The sequence below is a fragment of the Drosophila ficusphila genome, unplaced genomic scaffold (genome assembly GCF_018152265.1).
Source record: "Drosophila ficusphila isolate 14025-0441.05 unplaced genomic scaffold, ASM1815226v1 contig_414, whole genome shotgun sequence".
Classification (NCBI taxonomy): domain Eukaryota; kingdom Metazoa; phylum Arthropoda; class Insecta; order Diptera; family Drosophilidae; genus Drosophila; species Drosophila ficusphila.
Genome location: NW_025064328.1, coordinates 3661706 through 3672164, shown reverse-complemented (window position 1 = coordinate 3672164; position 10459 = coordinate 3661706). Strand labels below are relative to the sequence as shown.

Here is a 10459-nt window from a genome sequence, read left to right as displayed (position 1 = left end):
AAATTTTAGAAAAAAAAACACATAATTTGGCTATTTTACTTTATTTTTTAAAGCCGTTTTTACCGTGCACCGCACTTGTAAACATTTACCACATATTAATATGAGGAAAACTTTTAGTTGACTTATATAAAATTGCGCCCAATGAAATGAAACCCCGTTGAGGCCGCCACTGCCAAGACAACATAAATATCCGTTTTGCCTGAGCTAATTCAAAAGCTTCCAACTGGTCACACTGGCTAACAATGGTGACGACACAACAAATTCGTTTTAAAACTTTCTTGCGGCGGTAAAAATGCGCATGCACGCTGTTAGCGCAACGTACGCACTTGTAATTGGAACAAATGTTTCCTGAATCACATCCGCCCACTCAATGTAAGCGCCAACGTTTCTTCCACCGCCGCCGCCGTCGTCGTCGCCGCCGGACTATTTTGTTTACAATTTTGCTTACACAAGTGCAGTCGTCGATAGCCTTTAATTTCGGAGTGACAAGTACGTAGTTTCCGCCGTACCATATCGCTATCTAAAAGTCACAGGTTGGTGGTAATCAGTACGTCGCAGCTCTTTGGCTGTCTATCGTTTTTGCATACGCGGCCTGGCGCCCACAAGAAACCAAAACAGAAACCGAATTCCAAATCCGGAAACCAGTGAAAGTACGGTGAATACCGGGCAAGATGTTAGCTCATTCCGCCCATGTGATGACGCTGGCCAACAGCATCATAGGCGTCGGCATCCTGGCTATGCCCTTCTGTTTCCAGAAGTGCGGCATCGTGCTGTCCATCTTGCTCCTTGTGCTTAGCAATGGAATCACTCGGGTCTGCTGTCACTATCTAATCAAAACCTCGCTGCTGACACGTAGGAAGAGCTTCGAGATGCTGGGTCTCCATGCTTTTGGCGCTTCCGGAAAGTTGCTGGTGGAGCTGTGCATCATTGGGTACCTGATTGGAACTTGCATCACGTACTTCGTAGTCGTGGGCGATCTGGGGCCACAGATAATCGCTAAGATTTTTGCCCTGAACGTGGCGGATCACCTGCATCTGCGCAGCTTGGTAAGAAACAGATGTGCGTAACTAGATTAGATTGATATAATAATACCTATATTTCAGGTCATGATCGTAGTGACAGTGGTTTGCATAGTGCCGCTTGGCATGCTTCGAAATGTGGACAGTTTGTCGGCCGTGTGCACCGCCTCTATAGGTTTCTATGTCTGCCTCATTCTCAAGATTGTGCTGGAGGCCCAGCCGCACATAACGGCCAACGACTGGACGGAGAAGGTACTCTACTGGGAGCCGGCGGGCGTGCTCCAGTGCCTGCCCATCTTCAGCATGGCGCTTTCATGCCAAATGTGTGTACACCAGTTTTCTTTGTTCTGTAGATATCGTCAAATATTTGATCAATTTGTAGGCAGCTTTTTGAGGTCTTCGAAAGCATCAACAACCAGAGCCTTGACAAGTTGAATGGAATTGTGCGCAACGCCACTTGGATCTGTACGTTTGTTTACATATCCGTTGGTTTTTTCGGCTATGTAGCCTTCTGTACGCACACCTTTTCGGGTAAGCCAACCACCTTTTTGACGTACTGCATGAACTACATATTTCGCTTTGTATTTTTAGGAAATATTCTGGTTAATTTGTCGACCTCATTTGGCAGCGATGTTATCAAAATTGGCTTTGTGCTCTCTATTGCTTTTAGCTTTCCGTTGGTTATCTTTCCGTGCAGGGCCAGTCTCTATTCGCTGCTTTACAGAAAGGTAATTGAATGGTTTCTTTTTACTTAAATGCACACTCATAAATCGTTCCTTGACAGGGTCACTCGGAAAGCAGTAGTTACATACCTGAACAGCGGTTCCGATTCATCACTATCTTTATTGTTGTCTTTTCGCTATGCGTGGCATTGGTTATTCCCTCCGTCGAGCTGATCATTGGATTGGTGGGCTCCACAATTGGCGTTGCCATTTGCATTATGTTTCCGGCATCCAGTTTTCGTAAGATCATCAGAAAGGAATCAATGGAGCGCACACTGGCCCAGTTTGTTTTTGTGAGTGGATTTCTGTTGATGATTCTAGGCACTTATGCCAATCTGAGTGCGATCGATGAGAAGAGCTCGGGTCCGGAATTCGATATGGTTCCGATCGTCACTCCTTTGTATCCCGAGGGCCAAGTACCAGCCGTTGTTGGCGAACTACCCAAACACTTGGCCAAGGATCCGGCTGAAAATGAAAAGAATTTATTGCTGAAAAAGCTTGAGGTACAGAATCCAGAATTAGTCAAGGAACCTGTAGAGGAGAAGATAATCGACAAGCCAAAGGTAGTGCAAACTGCCTCCTCCGATAGCCCACCTTTACCCCCACTGCCAATCGACGAAGTTCATGTGGTTCCCTTAGAGAGTAACAAGGCTGCAAGTGATCCTAAAAAAACCCTTAAAGCAGCGGCAGAAATAGACCCACCAGAAGTTAAGCCCATCGATGATAATCTTACCGTTGAGAAGCCCAAGGAGAACCCACCAGCTGTCATTGCAGTACCATCAGAATCTCCAAAAATAGATTCTAGTCTGTTATCAGCAAGCAACACGATTGACGGAGCCGCCATCAAAAAAGAAGAGGAAGTGGCAGCCGAAGAGCAAAAGGAGAGTAAGGCTAGTGCGGATGAACTACTAAAGACTCAAAAAGAGCTGAAGGAGACAAAAAAACTCCTGGAGAAAACCGTAGGCGAGTTAAACGAAGAGCTGGCCAAAAAGAGTCCACTCAACCAGCAACCATCGGAGTTGGAAAAAAAGGAACCAGTGGAATCGGTAGTTAATGATGCTGAAGAGCCGAAAAAAGCTGAAAATATGCTCAAGGAGCCGCAACCTGTTGCTGGGGATAAGGAAGAGCGCAGGCCCAAGGCTTCGTTAATGGACATACTCACGGAAAATACTCACTTGCGTGATGAAAAAGAAGCCCATGCCGGCGTGTTCGAACCACTGTCCTACAAAACCGGTGAGCTGCTAAAGAACTCCAGCGTAGACAGAGAAGCTCTGGTCAAACGATTGCCTATCCCACTGGCTCTAATGATAAACGCTACTCTGCCAAAGGCAACAAATGACTCAGAGGTTAAGAAACCAAACCTCGAAGACAATGTGGAGGCCATCCGAAGAGAGCTACTTAATTTGCGAACTTCTGGAGATGCGACAGAGCAACCACTGGCGAGGATTAAACGTGAAGCCTCCAACGAGGAGAACTGCCTCCGCCAGCCAAAGCTGGATGAAGTTAACAACAATGTGGCCGCAGCTGCCTTAAGCTTGAATATGGAAAGTATTGGACGCGATCTCAAATCCATCAAAGATGACGATGTCGAGATAACCACTGAAAACGAATCCTACCAAGCGAGTCCGAATGGAACCCAAACTCCGCTGCTTACGTAGTGTGGATAGTCTACAAGTTATGCAAAGCTTTATGTACATAAACTTTACACGTATTTATTTAGTTTATAAGAGAATGTAGACTAGGAGTGTATACAAAATATATACCGTTTATATGACTTGGGAGCATTGTGTCAAATTTCTCATTTAGTTGCTAACAAAATTTTGTGTAGAAAACTAGCTCAGATATTTTGGTAACCCAGAAAAATGTCCATCGTTCTCGATGTTGTCCAGCATTTTGTGTTGCAAAAGGCTTACGATTTTACCAGCGAGGCCTTTATTCAAGCATTGCGAAGATGTGGCAATGTGAGTAGTTATCAAGTTCCCAAAACACTTGCTTATTATTCTTGATTCCTTTTTAAGCCAAGAATAGAGGATGATAAGTCCAAACTCAAGAAAGAAAAGATATTGCCAGAGCCTCCTGCCAAACCAGTTTCTGGAAAAGTCTTATCTATAAAGAAACCTCAGGTGCCAGAGGTTAAAAGAACCGTCAAGTTTGTGGGACGAGACCTTCCCCGAAAGAACTTTGGCTCCATTGATCCACCCCAGTGCTCTTGCATGCGTGTCTGCCGGGATAGCTACTTCTCTTAAACAAAAATCAATCCGTAGTTTAAAAACGATTGCAACTTTAATAGAATAGGAAAAATAGCAAAATTTTAAGCAGCATCTGGCAACAAATCTCCATCCATTCTATATCCGTAAAATTATCAAATGTAACACTAATAACAGTTTTTGGTAGCAACTAACAGGTCTGATCTTGAGTATTTAAGGTGGTTTAGGCCACATCCGCTCCCAGGGAGTGCAGGTCGTAGAGCACCTCCAGGATGGCAGCCACACTCCAAGCCTGCGTGCGACAGGAGTCACCGCAGTAGGCGCCATTATCGTTGGTCAACTCGGGCAATCCGCGCCAGTGGGAAGTCTGCAGCTCCCGGAGGTGGGCTCGCAGTATGGCCCACGTTTCGGCAATGGTCTCGTCCAGGTGGCCGCACTTCTTGGCAAAGATCAAGCGCGCTCTGAGGTAGAATCCAATGGGCCACACCCACTCGGGACCCTGGTGGTAATTTGCGCCATGGGCGACCGTGCAATCGGTGGAGTCATTTGCATTGTCATAGTTTGCCCTGTAGTTCCAGTCCTCGGGATCCAAGGTCTTCATGCCCAGCGGTCCCAGCAGATACTTCTTGGCCCGCTCCAGTGCCCGCCAAGCATTCTGGGGATTACACAGCTCCGGGGCCACGGTTAAAGTGATGGGGAAATTGCAGCGCAGCTGGAAGTCCGTCCAACTCTGGGTGGCTCCAACGCTGTCCTTGTAGATGAGCCTCTTGTTGGCCACTGAGCAGGTTTCCGTCTCGGACACAAAGAAGTGCCTGTCGAAGTTGTCCTTGATGCGATCGGCCCACTCCTTGTAGCTCCATTTGGTCACCTCGCCCGAAGGTCCCTTTCGCTCCACGCCAGTGTACGGTATGGCATCCTTTTCGGCCAGACTCTGCATGAACCGCAGTACGGCGTACTGCAGGCCAATTAGCTCCACGGCGGATCCATCGCGGGGAGTGCTGGGTCGCCCCTTGTTTCCGGCCTTTTGCGAGGAGCCCATCTTGTCCATCCAGGTGCCGCAGTTAAAGTTGTTGCCACCGAACACAAAGCCAGTCTCCGGGTGCACGCCAATGTGGTTGTTGAAACCCTGGTCCAGCATATGCGCATCGATCTCGTAGCCAGCGTTGCGTTCCCTGTACTGCAATCCCTGGAAATGCACCTGCAGCGCTTCCTGCATCACGTCGAACAGCAGCTGGTCAAAGGTTCCTGGAGCATTGGGCTCTGCATCGTCGTACGGGAAGATGCGAGACACCTTGTCTTTCAGGATCTCGGAACCCTTCGGCGCATCCTCCACGTACTGCTTGATGCAGTACATCCACCACCAGACGGCATCGCGGCAGTTAAACCTCGGCTTGGTGCCGTTGTCCAACAAATTCGGGATGAGACCGTGCCGCAGGGTCTGTCCGAATCCAATGATGATGTAGCGGGCTTCGTTGTAGCGACCGGTAAGGAACATCGAACCACGCAGGGCGATAAAGGTATCACGACCCCAGCAGCGCATGTATCCTGGAGAATAAAAGCAAATTTAGTTTAAAATGTTCTTATATAAATCTTTAAATATTTTACTTACCCGTTGAGAAATGCGGCAGACCAGCGGAGAGGGTCACACATTGCTTCGGAGGTTTGGGTGGATTTATGGCAGGACTGAAGCCTGGCAGATTGGCCGATTTGCAAACGGAAAGGAACTGCAACGTGGAGAGGGCCAGTGACTGGGTGAAGCTGTGACCATTCTTAATGAAACTGTCGAAAATCAAAACAAATTAGATAATTGCGAATTAAAATCAGATTTTCTGAAGGAACATACTCAGGCATTAGTTCGTTGACCTGGTTGATGAGAACATTGTACACTCCGCTGACAATGGCATCAAAGTAACAGGGTATGAGGTAGCGTGGAATATTCTTCAGGGGCTCGAAGGTAGCCTTAAACCAGGCTGAGAGAGGCTTAAGATCTTCGTAGCTGGTTAGGCGATCAGCAATGTAATCTGGGAGAAGATTTTAATAATCAGAAACTATTTACAAACTCGTTTTCCTTTAAATGCTTACCCATCATCCAGTTACCATCGCGCAGATTGCCACAGAATGGGTGACCTAAATCATTTTTGGGCGAAATCTCCGTTAGCAGTGAGACGAATCCTTGCAAACCGCAGTAAACAATCCTTCCGAAGTTTGGTATGTCGTAGGCAGAGCCACCGTTGCCAAGATCCCGCTCCTCCTCATCGCAGTTAAAGAGGGCACCGCTCAATGCCACCAGATCCAACTTGGAAACGATTGCCTGCAGCTGAGTCCACTCATCGCCGGATCCCAAACGCAGGGCATTTGTGATCTTCTGCAGCTTGTCGAAACTGGCACGCGGACCCGGATGCATGGACACTCTGATGGCCACCACTGTGCCAGGTCGCAAGTTGGCAAAGTTCAGCTGCGTGTTGTTGCCATCCACGTAGGATTGGGTCTGGAACACGGTCGACTTCGAAAGAGGTATATGCTCCTGCAGATTCAACTGGAACTGGGTGAAGCCATTGATCACGTTGGGATCCTTCTTGAACGGAGCGGGGCGATCGAAAGGCTTGTCGCTCTGCATGGTCAAACTGGCCTCCAAGATGATCTCGTCTAGAACACCTTCAAAGCGCAACGGTCTGATCCCTGTGGGTCCGGCATTCGGAGAGGGGTAACCAAAGGCAGTGTGGGCCACCAGAATAACCGACTGATGAGTGCTGGGTGAGTGACGCGTGACGGCCACCACATTCGGATCCATTTGGTCAACATACACCTGGCTAAAGCCCTCCTCAGCAAGCTGTCCATGCAGCAGGTTAAGTGCCCGCTTGGCTCCCATTATTCCAGATTTTGAGTCAACGCCCTTGCCCCATTCCTGATACAAACGTTCCTCGTCAACGACATGGATCTGGATAAAAAATATTGAGTCAGTTTAGGTGCACAGAACGAAAGCAATAATATATTCACATGATGGGGAACTAGCTCGTCGTATCCACGGTTACTTCCGGTGGCACAGCAGGCCATGGACACCAGTGCTGCAGAGGGCAAAAGGTCGTAAACCGAACGCTTCTCCACCGGAGACGGATTATCGTGGGTGAGGTCTAGGAAGAGGGCATGAGCCACACTGGTGGCCTCGTGGCGCGAAGGGTTCGCATAGAAGCCGCCAACTGGAACACCTCCATATCGGTAGACCAGTCGGCCTTGCTCATGAGAATCCCAAGCGGAAAGTGCTTCACGGATCAGGGAAGTGATGCCCAAGCGGTTAACGAACACGTTATCGGTGCCATCGGAGTTGGTGAACAATTCGGCCACCACATACAACTCCGGATTGATCTTGCGAGCTGCATCGAGCAGATACTCAGCCACATGCAAAGGCGTCGAGTGGCAGTTGTCCAGACGGACTCCGTCGAAGATCCGCGCCGTGGTCTCCACATACTCGGTCATGTGCTTCCACAGGTAGGGACTATCTTCTGGTTTCTTACCAAAGCGCAACTTTACACTATCGCCCCACGAAATTAACTCGCGTTTCAGGTAGACATTATCGCGTCCCGGCTGTTCCTCGGCGAAGTCCCTTAGCGGATCACTGGAGCCCATTACCCAGCCGTTGTGGGCCATGAAGAACTCTCCGGCTTTGGTGTACATATCCGCCTCAATCTCGGTGAGCGATTTGCCCTCAGTGCCAGTGTGCGTAAAGTATACCATAAAGACGGAGTGCTTCTCGGAGATCTCCTTCACGCGCGGTCCATCGGCCTGGACTCTTTCGTAGCGCACGCCGGCCAAAACGTTGTCGATGGCATAGTTTATATATCCTTGGACTTCGGCGCGCACTCGGTCGTTGAGGGAATCCAGATGACGACGAAGGGTCTCGGCGCACTTGCGGAACCGGGACTCCTCATCGAAACAGTCGCCATGAAAAGCATTAAAGATCTCCAGCGCCAACTCGAAATTTATGGTCGTGGCCAAGCGTCGATATTGCGGGTCCTGTATCAGTTGGATCTCATGGAAGCGATACTCGTTGGCCACATTTTTCGGTGGTTCGCGAGTTCGCACCTGAGTCATGAACTCGTTGACGTACTTCATCACGTCGCACTGATACAGCTCGTGTATATTGACCTTGGACATGTAGGAGGTGTGCAACTGGTACTTTAACGCTTCCAAATGGCACTCCTGATCGATGACCTGGGGCACGCCCACGTGCTCCAAGCTGCCCTCGGCTATGTCCGCTCCACATTGGGCGAAAGCGGCGTCCAACAAAAACGCTGGACGGAGGTAGGGACAGGTGGCACACGAGTAGGTGGCATCCGGATGTTGGAGGAGCCATTCCGACTCGTTGGCAGTGTGATTGAGCACAATGTCGCAGATGGAAGCCACCTGTAAAGAAGGAATGGATTAAAATTAGTGAGAGTTCAATGATTTTGACTAGTGATGCTCATTTTCTTACCCCCCATTCCTGGCGGCACTTCTTGATGACCTTTTCCACATCTTCGAAGCTGACCTTGCCTCCCTTCTGGTTCGCGTAAATCGAGCTGACCTTGAGTTGGTCCCGCAACGAATAGCAGGAGCGCGAGCCTCCCAACTCCTGGATGGGAGTAAAGTGGATCACATTGTAGCCCGCCTCCTTTGCCACACGTAGCTTGGCCTCCCAAGTGTTCAACGGTCCGAGGAGCTTGGTCAGCACCGTTTGGCAGCGTACCGAGTCCAGGGGAATGGTTTTTTGGGCACCCGGCGGACCAACATGCAGCGTGGGCTCCACTTGGACATAAAGAGCACCATCTGCTCCAGAGCTGCCAGTATCTGGTCTAGAATTGTTGAATAATTAATTAGTTTTGTATTTAACGACAAAGGAAACATGAAGAAGTTTGGTTTAAACTGTAATCATTACCTTTCCAAGTACCGGAAGTAGAAGTGATAGGTGCCGGATAACTTCAACTCCACCTCACTACGGATGTCCGTGTCCACGACGTGAGCTTCAGGATGCATTACGGAGGTCACCTGCTTGCCGTTGCTGAGTTGCCATCCCAGAACTCGGTACTCCGTTCGCACGAACTTCTGTCCATCGGCGGGATAGTTAGTATACAGCACGATCTTCCTTCCCAGTAAAGAGGCATCCGGATGAACACTCAGCTTGGAACCCCTTTTTAAACGATACAACACATGCTCGGCATTCTGACCCTCGGCAATGGGTATGCTGTGCGACTCCGTCTCCTTGCCCATGGTGCTCATCTAAAGGATTCCGGAGAGTTAAGACAGTTGAAGCATTACACAATCGAGAATGTCACTAATATTATACATGAACATGGGTATTATGCACGGAATGTACAGTTAAACATCTATCAGTTTATGTCTCTGAAAGTCAAACTAGTTCTAGCGCCAATTTAGATAAGGATTACACCTATACAATATAGGTTCTATATTTAGACGGGCACATAACAGAAAAATGTTATTAAGTAAGGGTTGATTGATTGTCATTTAAAACTTTATCTTCTGTAGCTTGTCACTAGTGAATTAAGGAATCTTCTTATCATTTCAAACATTTTTTGGCAATCCATTTGGAGTTAACTGTATAGAAGTTTCACTGTATAATATCTGTTAAAGTAATTCGCGATCGGAAAACGCACAGCCAAAGGCATCTTGTTAAAACACCACCACAGTCCAAGTAGAATTTTAGATGTTTGCCCGCTTAGTCGGCGCTTTAAGTAGCTGTTACTAGCTTAGTAATCCGGCTCAGACTGCAGCATCGCCGTACGGATTCCATGTTTTATATTCATGGCCGCGACACTCACACAACCACACCACACAGGCATACCCGGAATAAAACATATAGTTATGGATTATGGACACAACACTGGGACTCCGATCACTGGGCAACTGATGATAATACCTCACGGCGGCGGATGACTTGATTTGATACGATCTCGGCACTGCCTGCATTGCCCATTGCATTCGCATTTGCACTTGGAACGGTTCTAATCGCGACTGATTTTGATTTTCCGCTGGAAATGGCATTCTCCTCCAGATGCTGTTGCTTCTTCTTTCCGGGTGCTTCCTCTTCTTCGCTTTCGATTCGTAACGGTACCGGTGGTTCGGCGTTATCAACAATCGCTATTAAACCGTAGAGCCATCGGAAGAGCTGATAACGCATCAGGATCTGGAGCATGCTTCTCCAGAGCCAATGGAATCCCTCGTTCAGCATGACTGCAACTGCTGCAAATTCGATTTCGATGGTCTACGGAATGCCAGGAATTTTCAAACGCCACAATCTCAAATCGAGCATTAAAGAAATATTATGTACTTTTTAATCGCGATAACCGGCCACACAAACACACATTTGCACACAAAGGCGTCGATTCAGAGGGGGCTGTTTATAAATATGAAAGTACGGAACTGACAAACCTAAACCCTTGCCAATTTTTTTTTTGTTTTTTGTTGATGCAATATAATTGGCATGTGGCGCCTACGTGAGAATATATGGATTTCCACG

At 48.2% G+C, this 10459-nt stretch overlaps 3 protein-coding genes across 4 annotated transcripts; 2 read left to right on the top strand and 1 right to left on the bottom strand.

Annotated features, from left to right (window-relative positions):
• The first annotated feature begins 216 nt into the window (after nucleotides 1-216).
• Nucleotides 217-3522, top strand: LOC108087812 (putative sodium-coupled neutral amino acid transporter 10). The gene is made up of 6 exons (XM_017185375.2): nucleotides 217-489; nucleotides 559-1046; nucleotides 1104-1342; nucleotides 1402-1550; nucleotides 1611-1747; nucleotides 1804-3522. The coding sequence occupies exons 2-6, from the start codon at nucleotides 672-674 to the stop codon at nucleotides 3397-3399; spliced, it is 2496 nt and encodes an 831-aa protein (XP_017040864.1). The 5' UTR covers nucleotides 217-489; nucleotides 559-671; the 3' UTR covers nucleotides 3400-3522.
• A 9-nt stretch (nucleotides 3523-3531) lies between these two features.
• Nucleotides 3532-4142, top strand: LOC108087813. The gene is made up of 2 exons (XM_017185376.2): nucleotides 3532-3702; nucleotides 3760-4142. The coding sequence occupies exons 1-2, from the start codon at nucleotides 3604-3606 to the stop codon at nucleotides 3985-3987; spliced, it is 327 nt and encodes a 108-aa protein (XP_017040865.1). The 5' UTR covers nucleotides 3532-3603; the 3' UTR covers nucleotides 3988-4142.
• Nucleotides 4003-10366, bottom strand: LOC108087811 (glycogen debranching enzyme). Of its 2 annotated transcripts, none has more exons than XM_017185372.2 (8): nucleotides 9860-10366; nucleotides 8861-9201; nucleotides 8420-8777; nucleotides 6946-8349; nucleotides 6031-6886; nucleotides 5792-5969; nucleotides 5558-5727; nucleotides 4003-5493 (listed from the first exon to the last, which is right to left on the bottom strand). In XM_017185372.2, exons 1-8 carry the CDS (start codon nucleotides 10169-10171, stop codon nucleotides 4172-4174), a joined length of 4941 nt encoding a protein of 1646 aa, XP_017040861.1. In that variant the 5' UTR covers nucleotides 10172-10366; the 3' UTR covers nucleotides 4003-4171. The 2 variants fall into 2 exon arrangements, with proteins under 2 accessions (XP_017040861.1, XP_017040862.1); XM_017185373.2 differs by lacking the exon at nucleotides 9860-10366 and adding an exon at nucleotides 9597-9684.
• Between the last annotated feature and the right edge of the window lie 93 nt (nucleotides 10367-10459).

What these genes read in the sequence shown, in the direction of transcription:
- LOC108087812 (XM_017185375.2), top strand. Translation starts at nt 672, where the DNA reads ATGTTAGCTCATTCCGCCCATGTGATGACGCTGGCCAACAGCATCATA. An exon ending in ACCTGCATCTGCGCAGCTTG is followed by an intron (nt 1,047 to 1,103) that starts GTAAGAAACAGA and finishes CCTATATTTCAG; the next exon opens with GTCATGATCGTAGTGACAGT. An exon ending in ATGGCGCTTTCATGCCAAAT is followed by an intron (nt 1,343 to 1,401) that starts GTGTGTACACCA and finishes ATCAATTTGTAG; the next exon opens with GCAGCTTTTTGAGGTCTTCG.
- LOC108087813 (XM_017185376.2), top strand. Translation starts at nt 3,604, where the DNA reads ATGTCCATCGTTCTCGATGTTGTCCAGCATTTTGTGTTGCAAAAGGCT. An exon ending in CATTGCGAAGATGTGGCAAT is followed by an intron (nt 3,703 to 3,759) that starts GTGAGTAGTTAT and finishes TTCCTTTTTAAG; the next exon opens with CCAAGAATAGAGGATGATAA.
- LOC108087811 (XM_017185372.2), bottom strand. Translation starts at nt 10,171, where the DNA reads ATGCTGAACGAGGGATTCCATTGGCTCTGGAGAAGCATGCTCCAGATC. An exon ending in AAGTCATCCGCCGCCGTGAG is followed by an intron (nt 9,202 to 9,859) that starts GTATTATCATCA and finishes GGAATCCTTTAG; the next exon opens with ATGAGCACCATGGGCAAGGA. An exon ending in TACTTCCGGTACTTGGAAAG is followed by an intron (nt 8,778 to 8,860) that starts GTAATGATTACA and finishes CAACAATTCTAG; the next exon opens with ACCAGATACTGGCAGCTCTG.